The sequence below is a fragment of the Martes martes genome (assembly GCF_963455335.1).
Source record: "Martes martes genome assembly, chromosome: 17".
Taxonomy (NCBI): domain Eukaryota; kingdom Metazoa; phylum Chordata; class Mammalia; order Carnivora; family Mustelidae; genus Martes; species Martes martes.
Window position 1 is genome coordinate 2,190,591 of NC_137905.1, and position 15,782 is coordinate 2,206,372.

The window sequence follows — 15,782 nt, forward strand, 5'->3', positions numbered from 1 at the left end:
AAGTTTGGTATAACGTTCAGGCTAAAAAGGCTTTCAGCTCTAGGCAAATTACTGTGTTTCCCTAAGGTAGCATTATCTCTAGTTCCCAGATGCAAACTCACATATGCCCATGGTCCCTTCATGTGGATTTAAACTTTAACGAAACCAGTAACTTACTACAAATGGCAGAAAATTTACCTTTAATTTGAATCAGGTTCATTTTCTAATGTCCCCACCTCCTTGTTTGTGTCCCTGTGTTATAACCAGAGATTACATCTACTACAATGACGTGTATGCCTTTAACCTGGACACGTTCACGTGGAGCAGACTGTCCCCATCGGGGGCTGGGCCCACACCTCGGTCGGGCTGCCAGATGTCCGTCACTCCTCAGGGCGGCATCGTCATCTACGGGGGCTACTCGAAACAGGTAAGGACGTGGCAGGCAGGAACCAGGAGCTCCTCTCTGGCCTTTTTCACTGTCACCAGGAATGGAAATGTCCAAATAGGATTGTGAATTGGTTTATTAGAAACACTTTCTGTTGGAGGAGAAATGGATGCAGTGTTCGCCTGTGAATGTACGAAGACTCCTTCAGCCGTATTAAGCCACACTGTGTTGTGACGCACGTGGCCCGGCTTGCCGCAGTGTGCATGATTCCGTTTGGGGGGCGTGGGGGTCTCTTCATGCTGAGCCCCAGATGCCAGCTGCCGCGGTCCGGGCCGGCGTTCTGTGGCGGTAGAGCCGCCGGCGCCGGCAGTGCAGGTGGGCTGGCGTGAGCGCCCCTGCGTCCCCCTCGGGGACGTGCCTCCCACCTGGCGTCTGCGCCTGCCTGCGGCCCCGCTCCGGCTGGCACGTGCCTCGGAGCCCCAGAGGGCTGAGCCGGTGTCTCAGTGCAGGCTTTTTCTTAGTCTTTAGAGTTTGAAAATTTCTCCAGCGCAAAGTGACTTAAAAGAATTAGTGAGCCCTTAACGCCCGCCCGCCCAGACCCTTCTGTAGTTGGCGCTCTGCTGTCCTCGCGTCCTCCCGGAGCCGTTCACAGCATCCGCCGTCATCTTTCTGGGCTTATTTCAGGGGAAAAGTGCAGCATCAGGTCCTTCCCCTGAACGCCGGAGCGCGCATAGCAGCGCACGGAGGTCAGCGTTCAAGTTTGTTTAACTTTATTTATTTTCTATCCTCTCTGCATCTGTCAGGGGGCTCACACTCGTGACCCCGAGATCAAGAGGCGCATGTTCTCTGGCTGAGCCAGTCGGGCACCTCTCCAAGTCCCATTTTGGTTTTGGTTTTGGTTTTTTTTTCCCAAGTCCCATTTTGAATGTACGGTTTCTCTGCCGTGATGCACATGTTTTAAGCGTGTACTGCCAGTCACAGAGGCGAGCGTGTGGGGGCCGGGGAGCCCTCCTCTGCTGTGCCCTCCCCTTACCCAGAGGCAGGTGCCGGGGCCTGCTTTGTTCCCCCTTGTCCTCGACGTGTGTGTTCTGGGACTTGTGACAGGTGTGCTCGGTGGAGGAAGACGTCCTTCCTTCAACATGCTTTTGAGGTCCGACCCTGTCGCACATCGAGTCACTCGCTGCTTCGTGCCAAGCAGGCTCCACCACGGCAGTTTCTCGGCTCTCTGCTGGTGGCCACCGGGTTGTTTCCAGCTTCTGACCATTAGGAACAAAGCTGCTCTGAGCGTTCTTATGCAGGTCACTGTGTGGCTCTGCCTTCTGGTTTCTTGGGAAAATAACCCAGGAGTGGGACTGCTGGGGTCACAGGCTGGAGCGTGTCCCAGCCTTTCCTGCACCGGTCGCCCACACCCTGGGCCGCCCTTGACGCTGCCAGTCTTCTTTGTTCTTGGCCATCCTGGCGGATGTGTGGTGTCTCCCTGTGGTTTTAAATTTCATTTTCCACACAATGGAATGGGCCCTCTGACTTGGGGGCTGAGCAGGTCACCTGCGGGTGGTCGGGATGGCGCAGGGCAGGGGTCTGTCCTGCAGCGGGCCAGCGTCGCGCTTCTGCCTTTTCCCACCCACCTCGCCCCCGTGAGTCGCGGCTCTGCCACTCAGGAAGTGGTCAGCCTTTGTTCTGAAAAGAGGACCTAGGCTGGTTTTCTGGCCGCAGCGAGGTGTTTGACAGGAGGCCCAAGAAACAGGTTGTTTTGGCCGGAAGCTTCTGCCCACATCGTATGCTTCGTCGTCGCCCGAGTGGGATGCAGAAGGGAATCTCGTGACGCTCATGACCCTTGAAAGAGCCACGCTGCTTGCTCCCAGGAAGGCTTCTCAGCAGCTGCTTTGTCCAGCGAGCGGCGCCAGCCGGGCTGTGGACCCGCCGAGGCCCTTCCCTCAGAGGTCACTTGCGCCAGACCTCTTGTGTTTGCATCACAGTGAAAAACTTTTCTGTTTGGCTCCATGGGGTTGATCACAATCGGGGAAGACTGAGCTCTGGCTGCTGTGAAATATTAGAGTCATTCCGAGTGGGTGGCGGGCTGCCTGAGCCCTGACTGGAACACGGGTCCAGGTCCCGGAGCCCGCCCTGGCGGAGTGCTCCTTCCTGCCCCGAGTCCCCACCCAGGGCAGGCGCCATCGGGCACCATGGCAGTGAGCTGAGCGGACAGCCGCCAGACATAACGTCCGGCGCAGATGCCCTCGAAGCAGCTTGGGGCGGCCTTCGGAGCGGCGTCTGAACTTGTGCCGAGGGAGAGATGGCCTCTTAATGGTTTCCTGCACCGCAGACGGCCACCTGAGCACCACGGCTGCCCCCGGACGGCTGTTGAGAGCTCTTTGCTGTTGTGAATCCAAAGGAACCGGGATGAGATTGCGCTAACTTTATAAAGGGACCTCTCGTTGCCAAGACGCTGAGGTGGCCGGTTGGCAACACTGGCTGCTTAGAGAGGGGGCAGGGCCTTCTGCCCCGTGTTAGACTGGTGAGCCAGGCGTTTGTGCCTGGTTTTAAAGTCTCTCCTCCTGCCGTTGGGGAGGACAGCTTTGGCACACGGGGTCGTTTCTGTGGGTGGTTCCGTGCCGGTTCTCCGCCGTCGGGGCAGGAGCAATGAGGCCGTGGGCCTCCCTGCCCCACCGTGCCCCTCCCCTCCCCGGGAGCTGCGGGAGCAGCTTCTCCCAAGGGCATGTGGGGTCTTCCTTTGTCCCCGCAGGCCCTGGTCGGGGTGTGCTGAGGAGACTGTGGCCCTGGGAACACGGGTTCCTTGAAGGTACTTCTCCCACGTGGTCCTTTTCACGTTGTTTGACTCTCGACCTGGTTGCAGGCACTGTGTGGACCCTCTCCCCACCCTCTGGGAACAAACTGGTATACGGGAGGAGTTGGGGAGCTGGTGGGGCGGGCAGCCCCAGGGCCAGTGTGCTCTGGTCCGAAGGTGTGCGACACATCCCCCTCCAGCCAGAGCCCTGGCCTGCGTGCCAGCCTGCCCCAAAGCCGTGGCCCTGGGCTTGTGGCATCACTCTTCTGGGGAAGGGATCCGGCTGGTGGGCCTGGAGAGGAGGTGTTTAATCGGTGCAGCATGGAGCAGGTTCTGACCACTGCCAGCAGCCGAATGGCACGCAGGTCAGCAGGTGCAGCAGTGCGGGGGCTGCGGCCCAGCTGTGATGTGTGTCTCTAGCCCCAGGTGGAGTAGTTCCTGAGCTCCTTCCGGGTCCCCCCAGCGGGCGGGGCCTCTGCGTGTGAATTCCGCTCCTGCAGGTGCTGGGCCTTTTGGTGTGGAATGATAGCCCCTCCTGCCATGCAGACCTGGTTGAGAAAGGGAACGTCTTGTCTGAGTAACTAGCGTGCAGACATTGCCTCACTTGAATCCTGCACATGTGTCTGGAAGGAGCACCAGAGAGGCGCACCCAGTTCCCCTTTCCGGAGATGCGGGACGGTTCCCATGCACCGCTGATCCGAACCTCCTGGGTATTAGGGTGGTCAGGTCACATGTCCCATCTGTGGACAGTTGGATCGTGGCTGTTTTCCAGAAGGAAACCAGCTTCTCCCCGCTGTAGTACACGCACACCCGTGTTTGAGAGAAGAAGACATGCGTGTGTCTCCTGATTTTGTTTTGCATTTGGTGGCGGGGGAGGAGGTGTGTAGCAGCAGCAGTGAGCACTCCTGGTGCCCAGATCTTGGTTTCTGACCATCTCCAGTGAGAGGACCCGGGGCTCCTTGGGGAAAATGGCTGATTGGAGGCCTGGATCAAAAAATGTAGGGGATGAGGCTGGAGGGTCTTGTGCTGTCCCCGTCCACGGAAGGGCTCGTAAGAAACCCACATAAGAGGGCGTGTCGGTGGGGCGCCTGGGTGGCTCAGTGGGTTAAGCCTCTGCCTTCGGCTCGGGTCGTGATCTCAGGGTCCTGGGATCGAGCCCCGCATCTGGGTTCTCTGCTCAGTAGGGAGCCTGCTTCCCCACACCCCTCTCTGCCCCCCTCTCTGCCTACTTGTGATCTCTCTGTCAAATAAATAAAATCTTTTAAAAAAAAGAAAAAAAAAAAGAGGGCGTGTCGGATGGACACAGGAGCCCCTGAAAGGAGTCCCAGTGGCCAAAGCCGGAACTGTTTTAGCAACAAAGGTAAGGAAAGCAGCTTTGATTACAGCTCAGTGTGATGTAAAAATCCGTGAGTCTGTTTGATTACAAGCCGCTGACTGAATGAATACACGAGTCAGGGGCGAGGGACAATTCCACGTGAGCTTTGGGGCCGACTCTGCCCTTGAGGGGTGGAGCGTGCTGCCCTCTCTGCACCTGCCCTGGAGGACTGGAGAGCTGCAGGCTGGGGGCGTGGGGGGTGGGCGTGACAGCCCAGCGACCAGGGTCAGCAGCATTGGTGAGTCATGGACCCAGCGTGCCCTCCTGGCGTGCTACGAGAGAAGGCACGTCATCTGTGAGCGTGTAGCCCCGTGCAGTGCCGAGAGACGTGTCGGGATGTGTGGAGAGACGGGAGATGCAGCACAGGTGAGCTGCGACCTCTCCACTCCGGAAGGTCACTGGAGCCTGGGGGGCCTGGGGCCGTGCGGCCGATGGGGCTGAGAAACCTTGGTTTCGTTGTTGGAGAAGAGTCTCAGGAAAGTTGTGAAATGGTAGTGACTGGCTGGCTGGACGGGGTGTGTGATTTTGCGGGGAAGCCTGAGCACGTGGATTGAAAGATGGTGGTGCGGGGGACACGCGGGAACTGCAACGGAACTTTCCGGTGGCTTTGGGGGAAGGGCCCCTCCACCGACAACAGGGTCGCTGCAGAGCCCCAGATGCCCCCGCGAGAGCGCGCTGGAGTGCCCTTGCCGTGACGGTGCTGGTTAAGAGTGAGTTTGTGGCAGAGTCTGTTCTTGGTCAGTAAATCATACCAGCGTTTTTTATCATAATCTGCTCAATGAGGTCAGAATTGAACCGGTTGCGGGTCTGATATTTTGGGGGGCTGGTCCAAAGGAAGGCTCCAGAGGTATCCCCACTGCACCCCGACAGGAAGCCAGACCGTGAGCTTGAGGGGGCTGTGCGGGGTGCCAGAGGTAGCACCAGGCCGGTTCTCACATGGCTCCCTGTTTCTCTTGCAGAGAGTCAAGAAGGATGTGGACAGGGGCACCCAGCATTCAGATATGTTCCTTTTGCAGCCCGAGGATGGAAGAGAAGGTACAGGCACTGGGCCGTGGGTGTGGGCCCCAGGCTCCTACCGGAAGCAGGGCAGAGATCCGAGAGCCCGCCTGCCCCGTGGAGGGGGCGCTGGGGGGCTGGGGGGGTGGTGGTGAGCCCCGCACACCGTGCCGAGTCACGGGCGAGTCCTTGCCTGAGCAGGCAGGCTGGGGGCTCCGTGAATAACCCCAGGTGTCTGCGTGGCGGGGACCATCGAGGTGTGTTCACCCTCGGGTGTTGGGGACGGCCAATACGAGCAGCGCCGACCCAGGAGCTCCCCTTAGAGCCGGTGGAAGACATTTCCTGGCAGCCGTTTCCTGGCTTGTCCTCACTTGAGCAGGGGCTACCGGGATGTGGGGTCTGGGCACGGTTCTTGTGGGCCACTGGCCCCCACATTTGCTTTCTAAAGCTCAGAAAGTCCGGTAGTGGCCTGTCTGTGAGTCTTGGGGTGAGCCGGCTGCGCCAGACCCCGATGGTGTGGCTGGTCCTGGGTCTGCTCCGGGGCCGGCAGGGCACAGCGTGTCTCCTTCCTTCCCTCCCTGACCTCTGTGAAGTCGGGTGCTTCGCAGGAAGCCAGCGCTGCTGCCCCGCAGTGACCGAGGAGGACATCTGCCTTTTCCTCCATGGGCACCAAGGTTTGGAGCCGAGGAGAAACCTGCCTGGTGTGCACATCCGGGAGCCAGAGCTGGAACCGGACTATGGTTGAGGCACCGGCCCCTGAGCCCATGGGCTCAGCCTGTGTACCCGGGCGTCAGGCCCTGGACCGCCGGCGTGGGGTACCATGTTCACCGGGCACGCGCTGAGAGTGAGCGTGCTGCCTGTGGGGGAGCCTGTTGTTCTGGGGCTCCTGCGCGGAGCAGCTGCCTTGGGTCCGCGGTCCCCCCAGGCAGGGCGTGGCGCGTGCGAGGCTCTCCTCTCACCACAGCCTGCCCGCCTCGCTCCGGCCCGGCCTCAGAGCCCCCATTGGGGTATGCTCGGCTGGGGGGCTCTCGGAGAGCATGTGGGAATATTACTCAGTGCACGCGGGAGCAGGGTGAAACTCTGGGGCGTGATGAGCTGTATTGTCTCCGCGGAGGGCTCCGCACGAGTGAACTGGGGGCCTTCTGCCTGCGGTTCTGCGTTTCCACCCGTCCCAGTCACTGGGGTCGGGCGATCCCGGCTGCGCCTGCGGCAGCTCCCCTTAACCCCACGTTCCCTCTCCAACAGGCAAGTGGGCATGGACCCGGATTAATCCTGTGGGGGCCAAGCCCACTCCAAGGTCTGGCTTCGCGGTGGCCGTGACCCCAAACCATCAGACGCTGCTCTTCGGGGGCGTCTGTGACGAGGAGGAGGAGGAGAGCCTGGAGGGGGACTTCCTCAATGACCTGCACTTCTACGATGCCGCCAAGAACCGCTGGTTTGCAGGGCAGCTGAAGGTAGAGCCGGGCCCGGAGCGTGCACCCCGTGCAGGGCCGCACCTGCTTTCCCTCTGTCGCGTCGGCCGGTCCTTCTGGCGAGGCTTCGGGGTGCCAGCGCCTCCCGGGTCCCACGGTGTGTGGGGCCCCGTGGGTGCTCCATCCATCCACGCCGCAGTGGCCCCCCCGGTGGCCATGCCTGCAGTGGGGTCCCCCTGGGGCTTCAGGTCTAGATGAGTGGAAGGGGTCGGCGGCCCACTCTGGCAGGGACTCACTGTGCTTGCAGAGCCTCTGCAGCAGACCACGTGGACGTGCGGCCAGTGTCTGGACGCCCGGGCCTCTCTGCCTTTATCTTGGGGTCACACCCGGTCGGGGGCTGCGGGCCCCCAGGCTGAACTACAGCAGGAGCTTCTCCAGTGTGGCTCAGCCCCCCTTGGGACTCGAGGATGCTGCCTGCTGCCCGCTGTCTGTGGGTAAAACACATGGCCGTGCTTTTTATCAACAGGGACCTAAGTCAGAGAAGAGGAAACGTAGGCGGGGCAAAACCGCAGAGCCCGGAAGTGCCGACCAGCAGGAGTGTGGGGGGGCCGGAGCCCAGGGGCCCCTGGAGGTGGTCAGAGAGGTGGTCACAGAGGACGGGACTGTGGTCACCATCAGACAGACGTTGGCTGCCCCGGGCTCGGCTGGACAGCCACCGTCCGACGAGGAGGACAGTCCCGACAACGCCGGCGGCCCCGTGGTGGGGCCGAGCCCCCGCTCGAACGCCATGCTGGCCGTGAAGCACGGGCGGCTCTACCTCTACGGGGGCATGTTCGAGGCAGGTGACCGCCAGGTCACGCTTGGCGACCTGTACTGCCTGGACCTGCACAAGATGCAGGAGTGGACGGCTTTGGTGGAGATGGATCCAGGTGAGCCGGTGCGGAGGGGCTCTCCTCGTGCTGGGGCGGGGACCCCGTCAGAGCGCCTCTGCCACATCTGCCTGCAAGCAGGCCCCCGCCCATCTGCCCTGTGCCACTGAGCCCACCCGCCCCTCCCCTCACTGGGCCCCAGTCACCCTGTCCCGGGGGCGGAAGAGGGTGGGCCGCCTGCCCCAGCACTGCGAGGAGCCGCACACCGGTCCTGGCACTGCTCCGAGGGGCGATGTAGGAAAACAGACCTGGAGCCCCTGGTCCAAGGATAGCCGCCTCCTGGCTGTGGCATGGGGGACCCTCCAGGCCGCCTCTGCTCCGGTCTGCACTGCTCCACCCCTCACCTCCACGTCCTACACAGGCAGCTGCTGGACGCAAGCCGCTGCTCCTTTCTTTAAGGCTGGAGACTAGGAATAAAGTTAAAATTCATACATTTTGGGAAAGTTACTCCATGGCTGTGAGACTCCTCCGTCTTCCTGCAAGGCCAGGGTAGAGCCGGGCAGCGGGAGAAAACTCGACGCGGTCTCGTGTCTTTGCCGGCCAGGCTCCTTCACCCGCCTCTGCTCGGACACCGAGAGACAACACGTTTTCTCCGAGCGTGCAGCGGTGCCAGGGCTCAGCTGTGTCCACGCCGAGTCTCGTGAGCGGGCTGCCCCACCGCGCTGACACTCGGAACGTGCCCTCTTGCTTTCCAGGAACTCAGGAGTGGCTGGAGGAGACGGACTCTGAAGAGGACAGCAGTGAGGGCGAGAGTGCTGAGGGCGGGGACGAGGACGAGGACAGCGGCGAGAGCGGCGGGGAGGCTGGGGGTGAGTGTGGCGTGTGTGCCAGCAAGGGGTGGCAGGACGCCCGCGGCCGCGCCGCTCCGGAGCCAAGTGTGCTGCGCCAGACCCAGAGCTCACGGGTCGCTTGGCTCCCACGGTCCTGATTTTTACTGGTAACGAGAGACTTTCGTGCTTTACTCCAGCTGCAGTGAAATTTGGTTTTGCTTCGTAGGCGCACTCTCAGGGGAAGCCTAAGTTTGTGAAAGGACGTTTATGTGTGGAGTGCGGCGTGCTGATGTCTGGGACGGAGCGAAGAGTGCCGTCGCCGCATGATGGCTGTGACTGGGGTGCTCCCGTGCTCACCCTGCCACGCGGGGAGTGGGGGGCCTCTGGAGCTGCCTGACCTGGGCCTCCATCCTGGGCTCGATGTGCTTCCCTCCTGCCCCCTCCAGCCCCCTCCTGCCCCCTCCTGTCCCCTCCTGTCCCATGGAGCCGCTCCCACACGCACGGTGCTGCCCAGCGAGCAGCTTGCACACGGCCTGCCCAGGCCTCAGCAGTAGTGGGCGCAGCTCCCCCTGGACGACGCTGGGCCCCATGCCGAGAGGAGAGCAGCCCACGCCGTGGCAAACGCTTTGTGTGATGACTCCCACGACGACCCCTGAAGTTAACCTGAGCGAGATGCGTTTCCTTTCCCTCGGTGTCACTGGGACTGGGTGTGATTTCCAATACGCCAGCCTTGGGGGCGAAGCCACGGCAGAGATGGTGTTCTGTGCGGCCCTCGGGGGTGCCGGCGGGGCCCCCGCGCTGCAGGCAGCACCTAGAAGACAAGGTAGAAGGCGGGGTGCGGGTGGGCGGTTTCCCCGTGGCGAGATGAGGGGCCGCATGCTCCGGGGGACGCTGCGTCATGGCCTGCGGGCCCCGCTGTGATTTCCGGAAGTCGTCGGTGGCAGCCCCCCAGCCACCTTCATGCTGTGTCTCTGCTGGTCTTTGAAATAAAGTTGTGTTGGCCGGGCGGCTGTGCGTGTTCTGTGCTGCTGGCTGCGCTCGGGCCTCTGAGGGACCGTCCCCGACTCCTCAGACCTGCCCCGCCGCGGGTTTCGGGAGGAGCCGCTGGAGCCGCCCTGTGCTCTTTCCCTTGCAGGCTCTAGGTTGTCGTTGGCAGAGGGACAGGAGGACGGGCGGCCCGGGCTCCGGGACTCCACTGTCTCCACGTGGTGTTGCTGTCCAGCTCCCGTGCAGCGCGGGGTCACCACGGTGGCAGCCTCAGGCGCCTGCACGTCCACACTGGTGCCCGCTCTGGGCTGCTTGGCTGGAGACCGGTTCTCATTGTGTAGTTGGGGTCAGAAGTTGGGCCTTGAAGTCCCAGCGGGTACCTTTCTTCATCTTAAATATCCCCTACAGCAAGAATGTGGTACTGTTAGTTTTTAGTGACACGGCCAGCATCCTGTTCGTTCCCCGGGTTAGGCCATCCCCGTCATTGCCTGGACGCTGACAGACGAGAGTGGCACTGCCCACCTGTGGCAGAGCGGGCCCTGGCCCGGAAGGTGTTGTGGAGGGGTGAGGGCTGACCTGCCCCGGAAGCAGCCCCTCGCTCCCCTAGCCTGCTCACCTGCTCAGCCCCGGCAGCTTCGACAGTGGGACCTCAGCCCGTCGGACTGGCAGGCTTCTGGAACGGAGCCTGGAGGGCTTTTGAGCAGACAGAAATCAGAAGCTGTCCCCTGGCTGTAGCGTCTGCCACTGGCCGTTGCGGAGGCCGGGCCGGGGCCGGGCAGCACAGTACCCTTCCAGTCGACGTCGGGCGGGTTTGGTGGAAAAGCTGAGCGCTCCGGCCCCAGGGGCGTGTCTGTGCCTTCCCTTGGATGCTGGGGCGGGCCGGGTCTTCCTCGGACATGCGGGGTGCAGTCCTGCCGGATGGCCCTCAGGCACAGCTGGTGGGAGGCCAGGGCTGGGGTGCGGGACCTCCCGGGTCCTCCAGGCACCCATTGTGCCCTCTCCTGACATGTGGCCCTCGGCCCTGGCTGTGCGGCTGCTTTCGGGGGAGGTCCTGGAAGAGCTTGTCAGGTGTGCCTCCATGTTCTGTCATCAGAGACCAGGGTGTTCTGATCGTCTCTAGGATAGAGCAGGTCTGAGGGAGGAGGCTGTTTTTCAGTCAGCCCAGTCGAGAGAGAAGTCCCAAACCCCCTGAAAAAACTGTGTACAAACAAGTCTCTGTTTCTGCCATCATGTCCGTAGGGTCATTGCTAGAACACTCAGTTTGAGCGGACCGACCAGAATAAATAAAGAAGCTTCCGGAGAAGGAGCTGCCCTGCTGCCGCATTGCTGAGACAGGAACTCCAGACAGATGCACCCGAGACGTTTAGCAGGCGGAGAGGTGGCCGTGCGCTCTGGGATGGCAGGGGCCCTCCAGGAACAGGACCAGCATGCCCACCCTGCTGTCTGTCGGTGACGGCTGTGCCCCACGGAAGGTTCCGGACACCCTGATGGCCACCACGGGCTTGAGTGGCCGGTACAAAGCCCAAGGCCCCCATTCCCTGTGTTGCTGGAGTCAGAACAGCTGGAAACAGCTGTGTTCCGGGTCAGCAAGGGCCCTGCGGTTACACCCTGTCTCGTCTGCTCCTTGCAGAGTTGGTAAGCCCCCATGCCGCGGCCCGGCTGCTGGGTCTGCGCCTTTCGTGCACGGTGCTCCTCCCCTGGCTGTGCCGTCTTGGACACCAGCAGAGCTCCTTGGGGGGTGTGGGGGGTTTGGGGTGTGAAGACTTCTGCCGAGCCCCGGGGCCGCTCATGCTGCAGGAAGGTGGGTTCCAAAGGGCTGTCCAGTGGGGGTAGATTTCTGGGGTTGGCTTGAATGGAACAAATGTCCTTATCATTCACAGTGTTTTTCCATTTCTCTCTAAAAGACTGGAAAAGTGGTATTTATTGCAGTTAGACACGTTTTGGGTTTTTTTAATCAAGTTGTACAGGAAGGGAGTCAGCAGCTAGCTGGCAGTAGAGACACATTGAGGGGCTAGAGGCTGGCCAGGGCCTGCTGGTGACAGATGGTCTCGTCAGGGCTGTCCCCCGGGGCTCAAAGGGACCTCAGGCTGCCACCCAGGGGAGTTCAGGCATAAGGTTGGATTTAGATCGGATGACCCAAGTGAGGCTCCCACTTGGGAACCAGTCCCCCCACGTGTGTTGGGGTGAGGAGGAGGTGACAGGGTGTTGCCTTGGGGGCTGGGGAGGGGCAGCTGCTCCCTAGTACGGGGCCAGGGGGACGTGACTCCCTGTGGCTTGCGGGAGCAAGAAATCCATCTGCTGTCCACTGCTTACTTCCCTGAGCCCTGAAGGAGCTTTCTAGTAACCGCTGCTTTTCTGCGTGCTCTGACCTGGGAGGCAGGCTGCGTGCAGGCCTTTGGCCGCCAGAGGCCCGTGTTGTCTTACTGGCCCAGGTAGCTCCCAAGTACGGAGCAGCGGCATCTGCATTTCTGTTTTTCGAGAGCTTTGGCAGTGCTGCGTTCAGGCGGGGCCTGGTCCTCCACCAGCGGTCTGACCGTGGTGTCCAGCGGGAAGCCAAGGCACCGACCCGCGCAGCCAGTGGCCATGGACATCACCCATCGGGGCCTGAGGAGCCTCCGTGGGCACAGGCCACGCTGGGCCTGGTTTCCCCGTGCTTAGTGGGTGTGGGACCCTCTGGACCAGACCTGCTTGTGGAGCTCGGCAGCCGTGTGCCAGGGCTCTGGACCGGGGAGGCGGCCTGGAGAGACTCCGGTGTGTCGGGAGGGGATCCTCAGACAGGAAAGCTCTCTCGGGGCGCCCCCATGAGAAGCGAGATCCAACTAGGTTGAGCACAGAGGTGCCGTGAGGCCCTTGGGGCAGAGCCTGTGGAGGGGAGTGGGCGGGGCTGGCGGGCCCGGCTTGGGGTGTGGGGGTGCGCTTTGGGCTGGGCTCCCGGAGCCCTCCCGCCGGGGACCTAGGCTGCAGGGCTGCCGTCGGGGCAACACGGGCTCTGCCCCGGGAAGGAACTCCGTTTCTCTGAAAATTTGGGTTTGAGGAGGTTTCAGTGAAGACCCTGGGCTGTAATGACACGATGCCAGGGACCCAGAGTTTTCACACGATGACGTTTATTACTAAAAGGAGCAAAAGTGTTGTAAATCTTGACAGTGTCCTTTGCTGTAAGAGAGCGAGATACATAATAATGGTATGACTTCGAGTGTTACATTCATTAAGGAGAAGGTCCTTAATTTTCACTTTGTGAGTGACGAAGCTATTTTCCGGCTAAAAGGTGAAATAGCGAGGTAACATACTTAGCTGCTTCATGGGTCAGAAAAATCAAAACACAGTCAACATTCCCTTTTGGTCAATGCACAAACGATTGTACTGTAGTAACGTCTACATGCACCGGGGGGAAGCGCGGGAAAGGGAAATGCAGACCGAGACCGCTTTCGGTTAGAATTCACGGGAAGGCATCTCCGTCAGGGTGCGCGGCCTCGGTCTGGCAGGAGGGCGAGTGCGCACGCGCCACTCCCCGCGCGGTGAGGGCCGCTGGGACTTCCATCGGGCTGCGGCGGGCCTCGTTTCTCTGGACGCGGTGGATGGAGTAGGTGAGCGGAGTCTGGCCGTCAGGGTCGGCCCTGTGGTCAGGGGGACCCCTGGCCACGCGTGAGCCACCGATGCCCGCCGCCTGCGCCCAGACCCGTCTTCTCCCCGAGGCCCCGCCCGTGTGGAAGGCCCCGCTGGGTGACTGGAGGGCAGCCCTGCCCCCGACTGCTCTCCTGCCCTTCGCAGGCGGGGGGTGCGGGTGCCGCTCTGGAGCACTCGGCTGTGTGGTGTGGGCTGCCCCGCGCCTGACGGTGTCAGGGAGGGAGACCCCCTTAGTGCTCTTGGCCTCGCGATGGAAAGCCCTTCCTCTGTGACATGTCCTCTGGGGAAGCCCCGGGGGTGGTGACTCTCATCTTATGGGACTGGGACGCTCCAACCTGCTCATCTCTTATCTTCGTAGCAGGCGAGGGATCGCCGGGGCAGGTGTGGCCAGCGTGGTGGAGGGAAGCAGGGGCCCCGCCAGCACCTGTCCCGCCGTCCCTTGGGGTCTCCTGCCCTTCGTGGGTTCAGGCTCCTGCCGTCCCTGTGTCCCCAGGCAGTGGTGGCACGGCCAGGGCAGGCTTGCGCAGACACAGTGGTGAGCTGTGTGTCAGGTCTGCGGCAGGTGGGAGCGGTGGGGGCAGACAGAAGTGAGGTAGGTATGAGGTGTGCTGCTCTCCGCCTTCCCTGCCGTCCCCTGAAGCCCCGGGTCCCGGCCGCACACCCCGACTGGTCCCGGGCTGCTCGCGGCCGGGCCGCCTGCTTCTCGGAGGCCGAGGAACAAGCTGGAAGGACGCGTGTTTGCCCTTTTATATCTCAGGCACCTCCGGGTTGGGGTTTCATGCAGAGGCGCCCTTTCTCCTTAGCTCGTGGGTGCTCTTGGGGAGGAGGCGCAGCCGTCCCTGGGGGTCTTCCGCGTCCGGGGTCACGCGTGCCGGTGTCTTCTGTCTGCTGCTCTGTCGCTTTTCGAGGTGCCCAGGCCCCCCCCACCCTTCCTCAGATGCTTTCAGTGCCTGCGACCCTTGGCTCCCAGAGCTTTCGGACTGTAAAAATGCAGCGTCGTTCTTCCGTTTTGGAGCAGAGGTAACTGTACTTTTTCCTGATGCTCTTAAGGCTGTTAGCGACACTTCTTGGGAACGGATCTCAGGGGCAGATCCTGTTCCCAGTCTTTGCTTGCTGGCAGTAGCGTGTGACACGCGGCCGGGCCTGGGCAAGGGAGAAACTAACAAGACCGCTTGTTTGCCGAGAGCTCGTCACCCTGCTCCTCTCTCGTCTGGTCTTGTGGCTTCACGTTCATGCTGGACTGATGCGAGCAAGTCCTGCCCGAGGCAGGACACTACGGAAACGCGAAGTGTCTGCGCTCCTCAGTGCTGGCTGTAGAGTGGGGGGCCCGACAGCACGTGCGGCTGTGGACTAGAGGCTGAAAATCTAGTAGGCACCTTGATGATAAGTTTCTGAGACCGAAGGCAAGAAAAACCGGAGGACGAGACCTGCAGGAGTCGAGGAAAGTCAGCTTCATCCAGCGCCGAGGCTGGCGCTCCTTGACCGCGAGAGGTGTCTTCCTGCGTCCTCCGGCGAGCACCTGTCCCTGGAGGGAGGCACCACGGGCGTCCGAAGCATGTCCCCCTGTGGGTGCAAGTGAGACCTGCCTCAAGAGGGGACCCCAACACTGGTGCTGATTCAGGAGGGGATGAGAAAAGGTGGTCAAAAAACCCAAACTAAAAAATGCGAGAAACTACTTTCCTTCAGTGTCGGATGTTCGTCTGCGTCGGGCTGTAGCGTCTTGTACCTGCACTGGGGCTTTCGGTGATGTCCCTTGGCTTTAAGTGGGGACGGATTGTCCCCACTTAATGGATTGGCCAAATGGGGACTCTTCTGCAAGGGAAAGGGAGCACCTTTAGGACCAGGACGTGGGGCTGCCCTCTTGCTGTCCCCTCTTGGTGTGGGCACCAGACACGGTTCCCGAGGGGTGGTCGTGGGCTGTGGGGACCCGCCTGTGTTCTTCCTGCTTTGCTGGGGAGTCTGGGTTGGTGCAAGTGGCAGGGAGCCGTTACCCTACAGTTGTGTGTGTGCGCACACAGCCCGTGCAGTCATTTCGACACAGACGTGAGCTTGTCTGGTTGTGGACTTCTGGGGAGAGCGATTTTGGCAACGGGCGTTGTACTTCTGTGGCTACTGGAAGTTTCCTCCACTTCCGTCCTCTCCCTGCCAGTCATTTTTAGGCTCCTGTATTGCATCCCTGCTCTGTGTCTTTGGAATCCCGTGTGCTAATGATTGGGAAGCTTAGACGTGTGGGTGACTTTCCATGTGCTTGACGTTGTTCCAAGCACGTCACAGGCACTGAGCAGGTTTCGAAAAGCACAGCCCGCCTTGTAAGTTTCCTCGGGTTTTTGGGAATGCAGCAGGTGCTTTGTGGGCACAGACGAGCTCACCTACGGACCCCAGAGGGCAGTGTCCTTCCCAGGTCTTTCGGGGTGAGGTGTGAGTGCAGGTTTCCCAGCCCGGGGAGGGGGGTGGTAAGAGCTGGGCATGGATCGGTGACCTGTTTGCGCCCCCACCCCCCCCAATGGGCCCAGGCTCAGGGGCTGCAGTCACTCAATTTC

General features: G+C 61.4%; 1 protein-coding gene across 2 annotated transcripts in view; it reads left to right on the top strand.

Annotated features, from left to right (window-relative positions):
- KLHDC4 (kelch domain containing 4) overlaps positions 1-9,641 on the top strand; it is a 48,536-nt gene extending 38,895 nt beyond the window's left edge. For both annotated transcript variants that reach the window (XM_080828803.1, XM_080828804.1), the window contains 6 exons: positions 247-406; positions 5,484-5,559; positions 6,766-6,974; positions 7,459-7,861; positions 8,557-8,670; positions 8,858-9,641. In XM_080828803.1, the coding sequence (XP_080684929.1) occupies positions 247-406; positions 5,484-5,559; positions 6,766-6,974; positions 7,459-7,861; positions 8,557-8,670; positions 8,858-8,880 (985 nt within the window). In that variant the 3' untranslated portion in view covers positions 8,881-9,641. The remainder of the gene's footprint in view (positions 1-246; positions 407-5,483; positions 5,560-6,765; positions 6,975-7,458; positions 7,862-8,556; positions 8,671-8,857) is intronic.
- Positions 9,642-15,782: the final 6,141 nt, after the last annotated feature.